The 18129-nt window shown below is 43.2% G+C and overlaps 1 protein-coding gene across 3 annotated transcripts in view; it reads right to left on the reverse strand.

Annotated features, from left to right (window-relative positions):
- Window positions 1-18129, reverse strand: part of NRG4 (neuregulin 4) — a 210993-nt gene that overhangs the window by 171654 nt on the left and 21210 nt on the right. For all 3 annotated transcript variants that reach the window (XM_086959356.1, XM_086959357.1, XM_086959358.1), the window contains exons 2-3: window positions 17275-17341; window positions 5522-5615 (exon numbers count right to left, since the gene is read on the reverse strand). In XM_086959356.1, coding sequence (XP_086815482.1) covers window positions 5522-5615; window positions 17275-17284 — 104 coding nt within the window. In that variant the 5' untranslated portion in view covers window positions 17285-17341. The remainder of the gene's footprint in view (window positions 1-5521; window positions 5616-17274; window positions 17342-18129) is intronic.

Consider the following 18129-nt stretch of genomic DNA (forward strand, 5'->3'; position numbering starts at 1 on the left):
GGCAACCTAATTTCGAAAGAGGAATTTGGATTCTTAAAGTAGGAATTTCCAGTCATACCTTCGTTTTATTTGCTTCCTAAGGTCCACAAACCACCTGAGCGCCCAATAATGTCCGCCATTAACATTTCAACTGAGAACATTTCAACCTACATTGACTATTTTTTACAAGACAGTGTTAAAAATGTAAGGTCTTATGAGCAGGATTCATCTGACTTTGTGCGTAAATTGAATGATATTACATGGAATTCAGAATGTTTGCTCATTACATTAGATGTAGCATCCTTGTATACGTCAATACGCCACAATGATGGAATAAGAGCAGTCAGCCATTATTTAAATCAGCGTGCGATCAATTTCTCTGCTCATAACACTATGCTAATTTCCATGATCAAGATCTGTCTGGAACAGAACTTCTTTCTATTTAATAATCAAGTGTACCAGCAGATCAGAGGGGTGGCCATGGGGGCCTGTTTCCCCCCAGCCTAGCGTGCTTGCACATGGGCTGGTGGGAGGAACAGATCCTCTTTGGACAACACCGGATTACCATGCAAAACCATGTCCCGCTATATTTAAGGTACATCGATGACCTCTTTTTGATTTGGCAGGGATCGTTAGATGAAGCACTCTCTTTTGTGGCACAGTTGAATAATAATGACCTGAACCTAGAATTCACATCTACAATTGGCACATCGTCAATATGTTTTCTAGACATAGAAGTGTACATAGAATCTGGAGGGTTAGCCACGAGACTGCATAGAAAGCCAACGGCAGGCAACACATTCCTGCACGCGGCCAGTCAGCACCCTCAGCATCTGATACGCAGTATCCCCTTTGGGGAGATGCTGCGTATCAAAAGAATATGCCGCACAGAGGCTGAATGTACCAAAGCTCAGGAAGCAAGTAAATTGCGCTTCCTTGCCAGGCGTTATTCAGAGGGGGTAGTACAAAAAGCAATTGACCGCTCAAAAACTATAACCAGAGTGCAGGCATTATTACCCAAACCAATCCCTAGCATAGCTAATACAGTAACAATACCAGACCCTCCTAGGATCATTGTTACTTACAGCCGACAGCATAAAGAGATTCGGAAAATCTTTTCCTGCAACTGGAACCTGGTGACAGGGGACCCTGTCATCGGTGATCTAGTGGGTAAAAAAATGGAAATCTCTTTCAGGAAATCCACTTCTATGGCGGACAGATTGGTCAAGAACCATCTAGAGCAGCCAATTTCAGATACCTTTATGGCTTTGAGGAAAGGTTCCAAAAAATGCTCAAGCTGTAAAGATTGCAAATATGGCTGCAGCAAAACTCAATATCTGACACCTTTCAAAGATACGCCTGTACAAATATTCAAACAGCTCACCTGCAAAACAGAATTTGCGGTTTATGTGTTGCAGTGCCCTTGTGAGCTCCGGTATGTGGGGAGCACCCGACTGCCGGCTCACAAGCGGATATTGCAACACATAAGAGCCATTAGCACTAAAGATCAGTCTTATCCGGTGGCACGCCATTTTGCGAGTACACATGACAGTGACCCAAGACATCTACTGTATTATATCAATGACTGTGTGATGCCTCTGAAACAAGGGGGTAACAGATGCACTATTACGGTTGCTTGAGACCCGTTATATATTAGAATTAGATAGTCGAACCCCCAGGGGTCTTAACGCTAGCGAGGACCTTTACACATGCCTGTGATTCCATTTATACATAACAAAAACAAAAATCACACAGGATTTTCAACGATACATGGTACTCACTCTTTTATTATTTATGGGCTGCCAACCGATCTATACCGTAATAGAATTAGAACTATTTTGCTTTTGCATTAGCTGGTTAGGCATCATCTTTTATGTTATCAACTATTAAAGGATGGGGTTCCTCCTTTTAAACTTTAAAAATTAAAATTGCAAGTTTTAATCATTTATTATTGGCACTTCGCACTAATTTGCACTATGCTACAATAGCTGCTCCTTGTCACACTCTCAGGTATTTCTATGTTTACATCTGAAATTAGCACATGTACTTTTTACAGGTCCCCACTTGCGGTATATTTGCACAGGTTTTCTTTTAAATAGGAAACATAAGGTCTCAAATGAAATTGTATCAATATATCTTTTATGGTATTCATATATTTATATATTTATTAACATGTGTATTTATGACCATTGCAATACTTTGCACAACTTTTATTACATTTCATTACATTGTATAAATTGTGTAATATTTTGAGACTGAACTCACTATGAGTTTATTTTTAGACGAAAAAAGGGAAAAACAATTCTTCTTATTTTCCTTAGTCTTTCTTTTGTTTCCTTGACAAAAAACCTATGACCTGTGGAGGGTGTTAACTAACAGTCCGCCCTCTGTGTTTACTATTTATACCTCTTCTGTGACAATGCACTCACATCAATTTGATCAAGACTGTGGAGACAGTCGAAACGCGTCATGGCGGCATGCTGAGGATTAATCTGCACCTTTGTTTTGGCACCAGAATCGGGTTCCGCTCTTCGTCATTTTCAATTAAACAAATAGTTGGTGGCACTGTGGGCGTCTGGCGAGTTCCTGTTTATATATATATATATAGCCAGCACCCCAACCATTTAATCCGAAGCATCCCCTACGGGGAGATGCTGAGGATTAGAAGAATCTGTAGTACTGATGCTGCTTGCTTAACAGCACTAAATGAGAGCAAAACAAGATTTATACAAAGAGGCTACACAGAAAGTTTGGTGCTAAAAGCAATGGAAAGGGCTAACAAAGCAGGAATGGTCCCGGCTGCGCAAGCAGATGTGGGGGCAAAACATGCAGCGGCAAATAATGCTGGTTGCCAGCCAAGACTTATTATGGAATATAGTCGCCAACACAGGCAATTACAAAATATTGTCAAGAAAAACTGGCATATAATCACAGGGGACCCTGTGATTGGAAAAACGGTGGCGAACTATCCAGCAATAACATACAGTCGCGCCCGGTCCATGAGTGACATGTTGGTCAAGAGCAGTCCAGAAGTATTAATCAGGGACAACTGGCTAGGAAAAAGCAAGGGTTTCCTAAAGTGTGCCGTGTGCAAGGCGTGTACCATAGGAAAGAACAAAACAACATACAGCTCTCCATTTAGTGAAGCTGAAATTCCTATTACTAAGAAGATAACTTGTAAGTCAGATCATGTTATCTATGTGTTGGAATGCGTTTGTGGGCTGTGTTACGTTGGTAGCACCAAGTTACAAGTTCACAAGCGCATATTGCAACATATGAGGGCAGTAACCAACAAAGATGAAGCCTACCCTGTGGCGAGACATGTGAATTTATGCCACAAGGGGGATGTAAACTGCCTAAAGTATTTTGCAATAGACATGGTACAGCCTTTACGAAGAGGGGGCAACAGAGAAGCTCGTTTAAGATTACTGGAAACCCGTTACATTCTGGAGCTCGACACCAAGACACCATATGGCCTCAACGCGACGGAAGATTTATACACTTGTCTGCAACTAGAATAACACTATAAGACAAGAGGTATGAATCTGTCAAGAGATGCATAAGCCCAAAAAGAGATTCAGGGGTACAAAGGTCGTCAAACAAACTAAACCATCTAGCACTGCCAGGTTTTAAATGTTATCAATTCAATCACAATTTTAAGGGGGAAATGATAACATTTCTTTTCGGTGTGCAGGAACAACACAAAAATTCCCAAGCAGTATAGTAGCAGTAATCCGAAAAATGACAATGCCCACTGGGGCAGTATTTCCAAATCCTCTTAGAGTACCAAATTCCACATCGAAGTGAGTTCAGTTACACAATACGCACCTTATCTTGCCAACTTTGCACAAAAATCACCCTTTTCATAAAAGTATTTTTATAATATTTTAAAGGGTATGTGTACATATATGATGAAATATGAATATTGATGTTGGTGTATATAGATGTTAAACTGATATGTTGATAAATATTTATTGTAGTATGATTGCAAATTTGCACATATTTATATATTTATTCTAAATATTTATCTTATTTATTGTGAATTTTGCACATGTCTGTGGAGTAGTAAGCAAAGAGGAAATGGCTAAGAATGAAAAAAACAAATGTAAAGAATTCTGAAAAAGCCTTTGTTAAAAAGTTTGGATTAGGCTGAAGTATTTTGTTTATTTCTATAGGCTTGGGAACATGTGACCTTTTCTGCACTACAAATCGCGAGGTGAATTTCGACCATGTCATGTGATCAAGGGCTCCAGGGCCCGAAACGCGTCATGGCGGACAAGAGGGTGCACAAAAATAAATAAGCGCTGAAACCAACCTGATTGGGTCCGTTTCGTTATTCTGGTTCCAGTTTTCTTGGGGCGGACAACGAAGTTCTGGGCGCATATATATATATCTACCGAACATGCGATGGGTGCATCCATGATGCAGAGGTAGGATCCGCCAGTTGCACAACTACTTTAAAAATGGTTGGAGCACTAGCAGGATAAAAAATAATCAGCTTTAATGGGCGCAGACACGTTTCAGCTTAATGCCTACTACAGTGCTTTAAAGCAAATATCGGATACACACTGTGCTGAATTCATTTAAATTGTCCAGCTTTGTAATTGGTTGATCTCTGGACAATCAAAGGGCAGCAGTCACTTCCGGCATGGTGATGACATGTTGTCGTCCTCAATATTACAAATCATTAGAAGACCTCGATGTCCAAATAATTTTCATTTTTGATGTTTTCCTTTGGATGCCGGCTCTCATTGCTCAGACCAGTCCTCATTGATGGTAAGTTCCTGTGTGTATTGTACCCCTCAACTGCCGCTGGATTAAATACAATATCTCTGCGGGCGTCAGTCAAATGGCTGGGGTCCCTAGATTTGGATAATCCATGACTTCCATTGGTCAACGGGGTATGTCAGCAGCGGTTCAGGCAGGCCAAAATGAATCCAGGCAACAGGATAGGTATTTTACTGAATATATTAGTGTATGGTACCTGTAATATTTACAACATGGCATGCACCTAACAACTTTATTCCTGCTAACTCTCTCTAAACTTCTCCAAAACAACGGAGAGTATGTTACACATTATTCCTGCTTAAGATATGTATTCATTTGTGATTTTTATAGGTCCCTGTTAAGATAACCACATAAAAGACTGATGTTTCCGAAGCGAATAAAATGTGTCACATTTGCTATTGCATGCCCACATAAATACTAGGATCTTTTCATTTTTTCACATTCACGGTTGCATTGCAAAACAACAATACCACAAAACACTGTTTGACGTAAAAATTACGGCCTAAATATTATTTACATATTATCGTTCTATTGAGTGTAGATTTTGTATTATTTACTTTACTGATATTTAAAACATAATATTTCTGTCAGCTAATCTTTATACCACGATATTCTGATAATAAATACCCAACTTTTATAAATCTTACATCACTAAACGAATTCCATATTTGATCACAGCCAGGGTTTGAAAATAATTAGTGTCCGACTTTGGTAATGCTTAAAAGGTACAACTTCTTTGGTTAAGCTGACTTACCTACAATAAGGTCTAGACACAGACGGTATCAAATAGCAAAACCCTCCATTTAAGCAAAATGATAGATGTCTGTCTCCACAGGGTTCTCCATGGTCTAAAGGAAAAAATACAAGAAAGAAAAAAAGATGTAAGTTTACTAACTTGAAAGCAGTTTCCCATAATATAAAAACTATAAAAAAAGAATCACTTTGATATATAAAATGCAAATCAAAGTTTCAATCTCCACAGTCCTATTGCGAAAATATTTTGAGTATGGAGCAACTGGAAGTTGCCTATAAATTAAACAGACACTATCCAATGATACCAGAAGGCAAGGATATTGTTTCTTTACTCCTACAAAATGACTCGCAGCTTCTTAGCGCCATTCCTCTGTCAGAATTGCTCACTCAATATTAACTTAATGTTAAAAGATTTATTTTTAAATCCAGAATCTTTGCTTAAGCATTTTAAGCTTGTTTCCTGGTATACGAATTTTCTTCATTAATGTCTGCTTGGACTGCGTTCCTTTGGGTGGTAATACCATCCCCATTGTTTCTCGCCTACCTGGAAAGACCGAGTTTTAACTCTGTACCATAGGAAAATAAAAGTGGATAAAAGAGCTGTCATTTTTTGAAAAATCAGCTATTGCTCCATAACTCTGGTAAAAAAAACAATAGAGTGCCCCCTCATTTGAGCTAGACTAGTTCTAACTACTCTCCAACTAGGAAACAGAACTTTAATAACAGATATCTTTTGTGGGAAGAATGCACCGGGCCAGTAGATCTTTTAATACATTTGTCCTCAAAATAAACAGATTTAGAAATATTCGTTTTTTTAATACGCTGATGCACTACCCTATTTCTTTTTGTACTGTATCTGAAAATTTGAGTTTAACAATCCTGGCACAATGAGAGACACTTAAAGTCTGTTCGCCAGAAGGGCTTACGAAGATCTAGCTTGGATTTTATTTCATTTTTTTAACAAACCTTTTTTATTTTTTTCCCATAATAAGACTTGCATATACAAAGCTCTTCGGGTATTGTTTATAGGGGTGCAACAAATAGCCACCCCCACCCCCATCTTCTCATACACGATGTCTGCACTCCTAACAGTCCCTCTGAAAAGGTAATCGTGTGTATGTAATTGAGAGCAGTGCTAGCCAAAAGGATGGCGGGATGACGCAGGGGTGGAAGGTAGGACGGGAGGAAAAGGATGGGAAAAAGGGTAGCATTCACCATCCCTGCAACAAGGAGACAACAACGCTCGAGGGGTGGTCAAAGAGTTGCATGGTCCGAAGTCTTTGCAGTGTGAGACTACTGAATTCAAGATTTGACATGTTGTCTACGAGGGGTTGTTTAACACAAATGGGGCCGCTCCCAGTATAGTGACCAAGGTGCTCAAGTGTTAAATTGTGAGTGTGGGCATAAGAAATTCGCTTGATTTTGGCAACCCCTCATAGAATATATAACCACACTATCCCCAGGAAAGTCCTGGGGGAGGGAACCAGAGGCGTGGGGCGCTAGGAGCAGGCAGCCTCCAAAATAAAATGTTTAACACAAATTGGGCCGCTCCCAGTATAGTGACCACGGTGCTCAAGTGTTAAATTGTGAGTGTGGGCATCTCACAAAAAGTGAAGGACTGGTCTCAAACACCACCAGGTGTCATGCATCAACATTGGCCAGTCCACGCTCTCTAGAAACTCGATTTGGTATAGGGTGGGCATACATCTGATGATTAGGATGCACTTCTAAACTAAGTGGGGGCCCGTGAGAGAGTGAGTTAGATTAAAAACCATTATAATTACCAAATTTAAGTTCTAATGTGACTGGCAGCTATATGGTATTAAAAGCAGGTGCACAGTGTAATGGGGATTTTATTGTCGCCCCACCGCGGTGAATATGGTGGACATGTTTCTGCCCTTTGGCCCCGTTGGTTCCGTGGCATTCATCAGGACCAAAGCATGTTAAACATTTGATGTTGGAGGCTGCCTGCTCCCAGCCCCCGTGCCTCTGGTTCCTCCCCCAGGACTTTCTCGGGGATAGTGTGGTTATATAGTCTATGAGGGGTTGCCAAAGTCAAGTGAATTTCTTATCCGTGTTGGCTTAGCTGTGAGTGATATGTTCCATGGCTAGGATCTGCCATATCCAGTGAAACCATAGGGAGGAGAGAGGTGGAGATGGCTTGGCCAACCCTGGTATGGCGTGTAAGGGTATAGTTCACGCTCTTAATTTCTGTCTATCATCTCCCCATGAGCACAGCAACAGGGGCAGGTGGGATAGGGTAGTCCAGGGTGGCCCTGATATGATTCATGAATCAGGATCTCCTACTAGAAAGACTGGATGTGCGCACAGTCCCACCACACGGATTTGAATGCAACCACCACTTGGTTACATCGCCAGCAGAGGTTGAAGTCATGGGGTACATACGCTAGGGTGAGGTACCATTGGAATATCACTTGATGTGCATATTACTACTGAGGGATACTTTGGAGGGATTTTGCTATGGCTGCACATAACATAGCAGGACCAAGACCTTTGGGAGTATGTCCTTTCCCGAATCATTTGTCCATCTCGTTTATTAGGTGTGAAGGGATCGGGGTTTAGAGTCCTGTATGAAGAAATAGATTTTGGAGATCAATCCATTTGTGCCCTCAAATGACTTTACCAATTTTCTAAATGTTTAGTGGCCACCGCAGTGTTAGGGAGGTTTAGTACCCAGTGCCAGAGCTGATAGTAATGGACCCGTGGAAATCTTGTTTGCATTGTTCAAATGACTTAATGTCATGACCCTGGAAGAGGTTGCCCATATTCCTGCAGTCTCCCTTCTCCCACTCCAAAGAGGCCTATACAGCAGGCGTAAATTCCAGGTTTCTAGCTAAGGGTGTATTGGGGGGTGGGAAGGTTGTTAGTCCCTTTCTGAGCCCCATCTGATACCGAATATCTAAAACCACCCTGGTCGGTGGCAATGTAGGAGCTTTTGGGGCATGCAGCCCTGAGTAGCCATGCTAGGTCCAAAAGCAGGTGGCAAATCGCTGCCCTGCCAATATATATATATATTTTTAACTTTATTTATCATTATACGACATATACAAAGCAATGTCAATTCCACAATTGTTCCTGCACATTTCTTGTGATCAGTTTAAACATTGGGCATCATCATGCCATGATCTACAAAGTAAAACATAATAAAGTGACATCAGATTATACCATGCCTGACCAGTACATATTTAGTCTTCTTAGTACACATCGTCCCAGGGTTAAGGTGCATCACCCTCCCAAACATGTCTGAAAACAAATAAACAATATATTCTAATATTCAATCCTTCAACCCACACCAGTTGGAACTATACCATCTGGAGTATGACTAGGGGCAACAGACTCCAAGGTTAGCAAATATGTCTTGAACAGATCCCAGATATCTTTTGGCCTGGACTTAGGTGGGAGCAATGTGGCATAAAATTAGCAATTTGTGTTGCAATATCAAAGACTTGCAAGCCATGCGTCTTATGTAGGAAGCTGTTTACTACCCCATCTGAGAGTTATCCCGCGATTAGCCAAAAGCAATGCTAGTGCACTAAACCTGCGTACCTTCTATTGTCAACAGGGTCATCCGAAATATCATGTCGAATATGACTACCCAGAACCCCGCAATCCTAGGGCAAGTCCATGTCAAATGGGGAAAATCAGCATAAGGGCTACCACACTTGCGACAGTTATGAGGCCGGGATGGCTCGATAGTGTGTAGCGTGGCCGGCATCATATACTCTCTCTATGGGTTTTAAAATATATCAACCTTTGCTGACTCTTAAGGGAAACTTTCCTAATCTCCGTACAACAGACTGCCCACTGGTCATCAAGGATAGGATGTCCCAAATCATGCTCCCATGTCTCTCGCACCTTAGTATCATGGCTTGGGATGAAAGTCATGGTGGCTTTGTATAACCTAGAAATCAGTTGGGTCCCATCAGAGTTTGTTATCAAAAGGGATAGAGGCTTGAAGGACTGTGGTTCCAATAGACATTCCAATATCTTGGCACGCAGAGCCCTGCCCATCCTGCTGAAAATAAACTGGTCCATAAAGGACAGCCCGGTTCATCGATCCCCCCCCAACATTATCGAATACCTGTCCATCTCCGGATAAGTCACAGAACTTTATCATAGAGTGGGATTTAAGTACACAAACAACTAATTTCTCGTCTGTCATAGGGAGCCATAGATTGTGAGCTACGGGAATTTCAGAAGAATACAGTGATCCGCTTCCAGCAACTCGCTATAGTTTGCACCTCGCCAAGCTCATGGTGGACACTGTCTGAATATCTTTAGGGTCACGAGGAAAACCCTGAGGTAAAATGGCATGCAGTGGAGTTGGGAGCACAAGGTCTGTTTCAGGCTTATTGTAGGAAATGCTCGCATATGGATGATACCATGAATGGGCAAAACAACTCTGTGCTACTAAGTAATATATTCTACAATCCGGGGCCCCCAGACCTCCCCTTTCATATGGTAAAGTCATCTAATCCTAGGCCGTTTGCCGCCCCATGCGAGCCTGATAAGATGTCATCTAAGAGTCCTAAAAAAAACTGTCAGGGAGCGTAATAGGAATATTTTGAAACCTGTATAGAAATTTTGGGAGAACAATCATTTTCATAAGTGCAATTCTGCCAGACATGGAGAGTGGGAGCCCTATCCACTGTTCTAACTGCTCCTCAAGCTTGTGTATAGCCGAACCGTAGTTTAGCCTCACCATCTGGTCCGCCTCTCTATGAATCTGGATTCCCAAATACCTGACTGAGTCATGACACCATTTCAATGGGAACTCACACTCCCATTCTACGGTGCCCATCGTCAAGGGGAATAATTCGGACATGCTCCAGTTTATGCCCAGACCCGAATATCCACTAAATCAAAGAATCTCTCTAATCAGTGGATCCAAATTGTCCTGTGGTTGTCGAAGATACAACACATGTCGTCCGCATAAAGAGAGACCAGGACGGGCCTGTGTTGAACTGGATACCTCTGCGAAGGTGTTTCTCCTGAAAGTGGCGAACCAAAGGGTCTAGAGCCAGAATGAAAAGTAAAGGAGATAAGAGGGCATCCTTGTCTAGTATCACATGTTAGATTACACGGGGTGGACAGAGTACTTTTCAGGCTGAGTCTAGCCGTGGGAGAGGCATAGAGTAATAACATAAAGTCTATAAAACCTTTGGGGATGCCTCACTTCCTTATCATGGCCCATATAAAGGTCCATTCTAAAGAATCAAATACCTTTTCCAAATCGAGTAGAACCGCTGAAGCTGGGACCTCCGGCGCAATGCTGTAAAGCACTGCAAACAACGTACGCAAATTGAGCGCCGAGGATCTGTGGGGGACAAAGCCATTCTGCACTGGGGATATAATGTGATCCAAGAGCAGCTCTAGTCACAAGGTAATCATTTTAGCAAGGATTTTATAGTCCAAGTTCAAAAGTGATAGTGGTCTATAAGAGCCGCAGCTCAATGGGTCTTTGCCAGGCTTGGGCAGCAAGACGATTACTGCCTCAAGAAGCATGGGAGGAAGCATTTGATTTTCCAGGGCTTCATTATAAACCTCGAGAAGTTACGGGGCGAGAATGTCTTTATAATGTTTATAAAATATGCCTGTAAAGCCATCAAGACCTGGCGCTGTGGTACCATTTAAGGCATCTATGGCGCTGACAATTTATGTCCTACAGTCTTCATCATCATGCCCAGTTTGTGTCGTGTATACAGCTGTGTAGTATTGATGGAATGCACCCAAAATCTCAGCTGTGAACCTGCCCATCATTAGAGTGGATGGATGCAACGTAAGCTTTTCCCGTGCAAGGCCTCAACAGTTGTGCCAGTGTGCGACCCGGTCTGTCCCCTACACTATATCGCCTGGTGGTGGCATACTTCCCTAAAAATGTATTTCATTGTCAGCAGCCTCCCTAAACTTGTTCAGTAACAGCAAGCGGCTGGTTTGCTTAGTAGGGTCTGGATGCTTGAGTTGTTCTTCGTCCAAGGCCTTTAGACGGTCCCCCAGGCGAGCAAGTTTGCTTCGCAATGATTTAAGTATCCCAGCATGCTTAGCAATGCATTCCCCCTTAAGTACGCCTTAAATGCCTCCCATACCGTCTACCAAGTACTGACAGAGCCTACATTTAGGTCAAAGTAGGTCACTATTGACTCCTGAATTTCCGTTGAGAAAACCGAATCATGTAGAGCCTGTCCTGGAAACCTCCACTGCCTTTCGTTACCCTCAGGTCTAGGTAGTCGAGTATGCATAATGACGGGTGCATGGTCGGAGTAAGTTCGAGGCACATGAGTCATGGACCGAAACCAGGGGACAATTGTATGTGACACAAGCTAATAGCCCAAACGTGTTGAAGTGTTGTGGGGGGCCGAGTAGTGAGTATTTACTGCGCCAGTGGGAAAACAAATGCGCCATATGTCCACTAGCCCTATAGAGTCACAAATATCACCAAGCACCCTGCTAGCTCGGGGTTTTGTGGCAGGGGATTCTGCAGTGCTGTCCATTTCATACTGCAAAAGAAGGTTAAAATCCCCCCCTAAACAAATGTAATCAGATCCTAAGGGAAGCAACAGAGCATGTAAAGTATGAAAAAAACTAGGATCATCTACATTTGGCGCATAAATACACAATAAAGCGATATTGTAACTCATAATCTTCCCTGTTACTAAAGTAAAACAGCCAGCACTGTCATTATGCACATGATTTAATTGGAAGGGCAACTGCTTCTGTATCAGTATATCACAAAAAATTGCCAGCAAGGGATTTGTTTCACACTATTATACGCAGCATCTCTAATCAAAAGAGTTTTAAACCCTAACTGTAATCATCAGTAGCTGTGTTATATTAGACAGTCCAATTATTTTGGACGGTGCAAGAATCACACTGAAAGTATGTATCACTATGGCAGTTCCCCTGGAGTAAGAACTATAGTTCGCAAAATAGCTGTGCACCCCCAGCTAGAGGCGAATGTTGTGTGGGCAGTAGGGGAAATGTGCCTCTTGTAAAAAACAATATCAGCCATTTGGCACTGTAAATAGCTCAACACATGCTTCCTCTTCCAGGTATTGTTCAAACCTTGCACATTCCATGTAAAAAAATTAACGTCCGAGACAGTGGAGAGCCTATCCGCCATCATCACATGTGGTCAGAGCAACACAACATATGTATGCGTCAACATTAGCATGTGAAATACCATGGCAAACAAGTCGAGTCAGGAACAAATGATGCCCTATAACTAAAGAAACCCCCTCCCCCAACCCGCCCACCTTCCCCATAATCTCGACATAGGGGAAATCCCAAATTCCTTCAACGGTTCAAAGCAAACATTTCTATTACCAAGTCGACTACAATTTGTTACTCGATCGGGTCGAGAGCACCGGCAACCGGGGCCCACCGCTGAGATGTCTCACCTCATTTCTCAATGACCGCTATAAAGAAATTCACCTTTCCAGCTTCTCCTCGGAGGAAAACGTATCTGTGGAGTTCCCCAGGGTTCCTCCCTCTCTCCCCTTTTGTTTAATTTGTACATCCTCCCCTTGATCTCTGAACTCCAGAAAAGAGCAGTAGTCATATTTAATTATGCTGATGACCTCCAGTTCATCTCCATCATTGATCCCTCTCCTTCCTCTATAGAGAACGTTCAATCCACCATGACCTTCATCAGTAGCTGGATGAACGCAAACCAGCTAAAGCTTAATCCCGATAAAACAGAGCTGGTCCTTACGGGGCCCCCAGGCAACCCTTGGAACTCCGATTTTTGGCCCCTCTGACTGGGCAGACCGCCATCCCCAGTCATCTTGGTCAAGAGCCTAGGGGTCACCATCAGTAGCGACCTCTCCATGAAGGCCCAAATCAACTCTGTGGTTTCTGTCTGCTTTTTCCATCTACGCGGAATCAGGAAAATAAATAGATTCCTATCACTTGAAGCCCTCATCCAAGTCACCCTGGCTCTAATCATGTCCCGCATCGACTACTCCAACTCACTGTATGCCAGAATTCCTGCATACCAATCCCACCGACTTCAACTGGTCCAGAATCAAGCCAAATACCCTCCTATTCACAATTCCGGAAATCGCTTAGCACTTGGCTTTTTTCCCAGGCATACAACTAACTCCTTCACACTGTCTCGGTCTTAAGCCTCTCCACCCAAGCGCCAAGAAACCGTTGGTGAACGTGCGCTCTATAAATAACTTTAATCATATCATATCATTTAATTATTGTGTAAACATGACAAGCATGTGCAAACGCACAGGGGGGAAGGAGCGGGGGAAAGGCTTTGCCTTATCCCCGGAACTTGTAAACATGCAATAAAAGATTTCGGTATAGCCAGAGCCCTAAGTCCAAAAAACCTGAACTATCTTGACAGGGAAGAAAGCAATCAAAAACTGAGGCAAATGCACTCAATACTTATCAAAGTTCTGCAGTGATTAGTTCTTTAAACTGGCTGAAAACAGTTCCATAATGGAGCCAGAGTTAGGCACTGAGGGCGGACGTTCAGGCGTGAGTGATTTCCTTGAAGGTCCCGCATTTGCTCAGATTCTGAGGAATTCTTGGGCCTCCGCTGGAGTTTCAAAAATCCTAGATCTGTCGTCTACCTCCACTTTCAATCGCGCAGGGTACAGCATTCTATATTTTAATCCAGTCTTGAGTAGCACGGCTTTGATTGGTGCAAATTTTCGACGGACGTCCTGAACCATCAGAGTGAAATCCCGGTACAAGGAGATGGTAGAGCCCTGCCAGTCCCACGACCCACGTTCCCGTGCCATCCACAGTGCAGTGTCTCTATCTTTAAAGTTCAGAAGCCGTGCCATGATAGGCGAGGTGGATAGCTCGGGTTAGGCTGCGGACCAAGAGATCTATGTGCCCGTTCAACAACAAAAGTGGCAGCAAAGGACTTCAGACTGAACAAGTCAACTAGAAGGATTTCAACAAAACCATCCAAGTGACCCTTATTTGTAGATTCAGGCACTCCCATTATACGAACATTATTGCGTCTCCCCCTGGCTTCAAGGTCCTCATTCTTCATTGCAATATTCTTCAATAGGCCAGTTCTATCCTCTCCAAGCGTGTCGTGGTCTTGGCCGAGCCATTCTCGAGGTCTGATATTCTGCCCTCAGCCGTGTCAAGTCTCTTGTCATGCTGATCTAGTCTAGCCCCCATTTTGTCTAGCTGTTTGTCAAGAGCGGCAAAGCAAGTGTTCAGAGCACGAAAGCCCGCATTGAGTTCTGCCATAAGAGCCTCATTGCCTTGCACACGGGGCTGTGGTAGAGCTGTGGCCTGATCTCCTCCCTCCGCCATCTTGCTAGTCGTTGAGTCCTAGCCTCCACCTGATTTCTCAAAAATTTGTTTTCGCTGTTTCGGATCTCCCTTGCCCATGACCTTAGGAAGGGATTGCATGGAGTAGCATCACAATGGACAATTCCACGATCTGACAATTGTATTGTCCGCTTCCTTTATGCACTGTGGCCCCCAATAAAGTCATCCGGGCGTTACTGGCAGTGACCACCCGGCCGTTTAAACCTAACATGGGAATCCCCCTGCAATTGGAACAGCGCAGTGTATTTGCAATATATTTGGGCAAACAGGTCGTGTAGATACTCTAAGCACCCTCGATCTGTCCCACGCTGGGCAGTGGTGGCGAAAGGGGTGTTCCAGCAAGTCTGGCGGTAGAGAGGGCAAGTTCTAGGCGCAGGGGGACTCTCCACTCTTAGGGCGGCGCTTATGCCTATGTACGTGTGCGCAAATTGTTCTGAGTTGAGGTAAAGACCTGCGAGGCAACCCCCTCAGCGGCTTTCTCCCAAGTTGAGAGGTGTGTGCATGCCGTGACCCTGGGGAGCTCCGCACACCTTCTCACAACAGAGCTCGAGCCGTAATCAAGGCCATGGCTTTGGGGGAGTTCACAGGCCGCAGTACACACCTCGTCGGCGCTGCAGATCCTGATCACCGATCAGCAGCAGTGAGATGTTGCCGCAGTACAGGTGCCGCGATAGTACGATCTTCTCATCACCACGTTGTTCTGCGGCGCAGGGACTCCGGGATGGCTCTTTGGTCCGGGGAGTCAAGCGCGGCTCCAAAACTACGCGGCCATCTTGGTCCGCTGTTCGGCCACTCCCCTTGCCCTGCAAATATTTAACCAGTGCCTTTCGCGATCATACACGACCTATACTGAAATATATCGTAGGTGAACCGCCGAATAGTACTCCAGAAGGTTAGGACATGCCAAACTGCCCACTATCCTTTGGGAGCATTAGGATTTTGTTAGAGATTCGTGGAGTTTTCCTTGCCCAGATAAATGCACAAATGTTATTCTGGAGTTGGATTATAACTTGGATCACTATCAGAGTCTGGGGCATTTGGAATAATATAAAACCCTAGGTAGAATGTTCATTTTAATTATATTTATGTGCCCTAAGCATGACAAATAAAGCAGCAGCTATTGTCGCTGGTCTTCAAAAATATATTTGCAGAGCTGTATCCAATTGGTTCTTGACCATCCCTCTAAGTTTCCCGTGATGGCAAGTCCCAGATATATAATCCAATGTTTTTCCCAATTGAAGGGTGTCTTCACCATAAGGGTCAGGAGGTCAGTTAGTAGTATTGTGATACTGAGTATATGAGATATGGCAAGGTTGACCCTGAAGCCTGAGACTCTTTCAAACTCCTCTAGAGTGGGGAGTAGGGAAGTGAGGGAGTCTGCGGGATTGGTGAGTGTGAGGCTATTGTCAGCAAACAAGTTAATCTTGTGCACCTGGTCTCCAAATGATCAGCGTGACCTGGCCTAGGCCGCACACTGAGTAGAGGAATTTGAGGTTGGTAGTGGCAGACCAACCAATGCCGCATTCTGACTATCCCGATGAGTTGGCTGGTCCCATGACCCACTTCAGAGGGCCGCTGGGTTGAATCCTTCAGCTGCACTGGTCCCCTCGCTGTATTCCATGCAGATCTCCTTCCCAGCTCGTCACTGCTTCACAGCCTTCTTGTCATGAGGGGGGTTTGGTTCTACCCCTTGTCGCCTTTTGTGGTCACGAGGTGGCCTTACATAGTCCAGGGATGTACTATTGCGGTTTAGACTCCATTTTGTGGTGCTTGTGACACCGTCTGGGCGAGGTAGAGAGCTCGGCAGTTCTGCTGTCTACTCCATGCTCGGCATAGCCAAATGCCCACAGGATAGAAATAAACCGCAAAAGGAACAAGGAATACAGTTTGGGTTCCAGTGAGAATTTAGGAAAATTGGATTACCTATTATGGTGGATGGGAGAACAATAGGCATTCTCTTGTTTAGATTATGAGTGGAGACCTTAGGTGCAAGAGGGTAGGAAACATGAAAGGTTTCCCAAAATAACAACTGGCCGTGTAAATGAATCCCAATTATCATCATTACATGTACATGTGTCCCATGTGGATACCCTTAAGGCATCTGGGTGCTGAATAACAGATGCTTATTGTTACCCAACGTTACTCATTTTATCGACCTAGGATCAATGAAAGCCTGAGTAGACCCAACAGGATTTGTATCTGTGACCATGAGGTCGAACAGAAGCCCCCGCAGTGGACACATTAGTCTACTGAGTGACTACTCCCTGCTTTTCACAAAGTAGCATCATTCCACTACCAATTTTAAAACATTTCAAACATGGCTGATATAACTAATAATTAATGTTACACATGATTGGACATTGCTTAGTTGTGCAGAACATTCATCAGCATTTAGTATAGCATACTTAAGCAAGCTTGTAAAAAGATTACCTGTTGGCATATTATTCTGTCAGCAGTTTTAGTCCCGATCAAATTGCTCTTTGGTAAAAAATAATACCTATAAGAAATTAAATCATAGTTTAGAATGTCATTACATAGTCTATGTTTTACTGCTGTTCAAAATAATCTATTTAAATTTCACTTCACTGTTATAATCCACCCATGGTTCTAGAGCAAGAACTGCAGTCCAGATTCATAATTAGATCACAGTGCTATATTTTTGTTGTGTTCCAGTTGACTAACACTTTAGTAACTCCCAGTTGTAACATCAGGTTGCTCAGCAGGTGACCTTAAAACTGACCATGGCAACATTCCATTAAGAGTAAACCCTCATATGCAACCAAGACAATTTCACCAGCCTCACTTTTGAATAAAACCTGACACTGCCTATTAAGAATATTCTAGATGAGTCAAAGTGTGTGGAGCAAGGCTTGGAGGAAACCATTCCAGTCTTTCTAAATGTAAAGTTTTTTGCCAAAGTAAAATACCTTGTCCACCAGACACAGAAATACTGGATGCTAGGTGGGAAAATCAGTCACCAGTGCACTAATGCATCACTAATGTAATCTGGCCCTACATGGGTGTTTTGAATTTAAAATAATGAGATGCTATAAGAGCAAATCGGTGGGGATTTCAGGATAAATCAGGAGACTTTCTATAGGGAAAATGAGATGGCAGCTTGGAACAACTAGTAGTATTGTTCAAAGCAATATAGTAAAGACTACCATATAAACTAAAGGTCTTTGATACTGATGTGTTCTATAAACTTCAAGCTAGTTTAGCTTACAGGATTAATAACATTAATGCAAGGGGTGGAACAAATAATTTCAAATTAGCATATGTATA

Source organism: Lissotriton vulgaris, chromosome 2_2 (assembly GCF_964263255.1).
Source record: "Lissotriton vulgaris chromosome 2_2, aLisVul1.2, whole genome shotgun sequence".
Classification (NCBI taxonomy): domain Eukaryota; kingdom Metazoa; phylum Chordata; class Amphibia; order Caudata; family Salamandridae; genus Lissotriton; species Lissotriton vulgaris.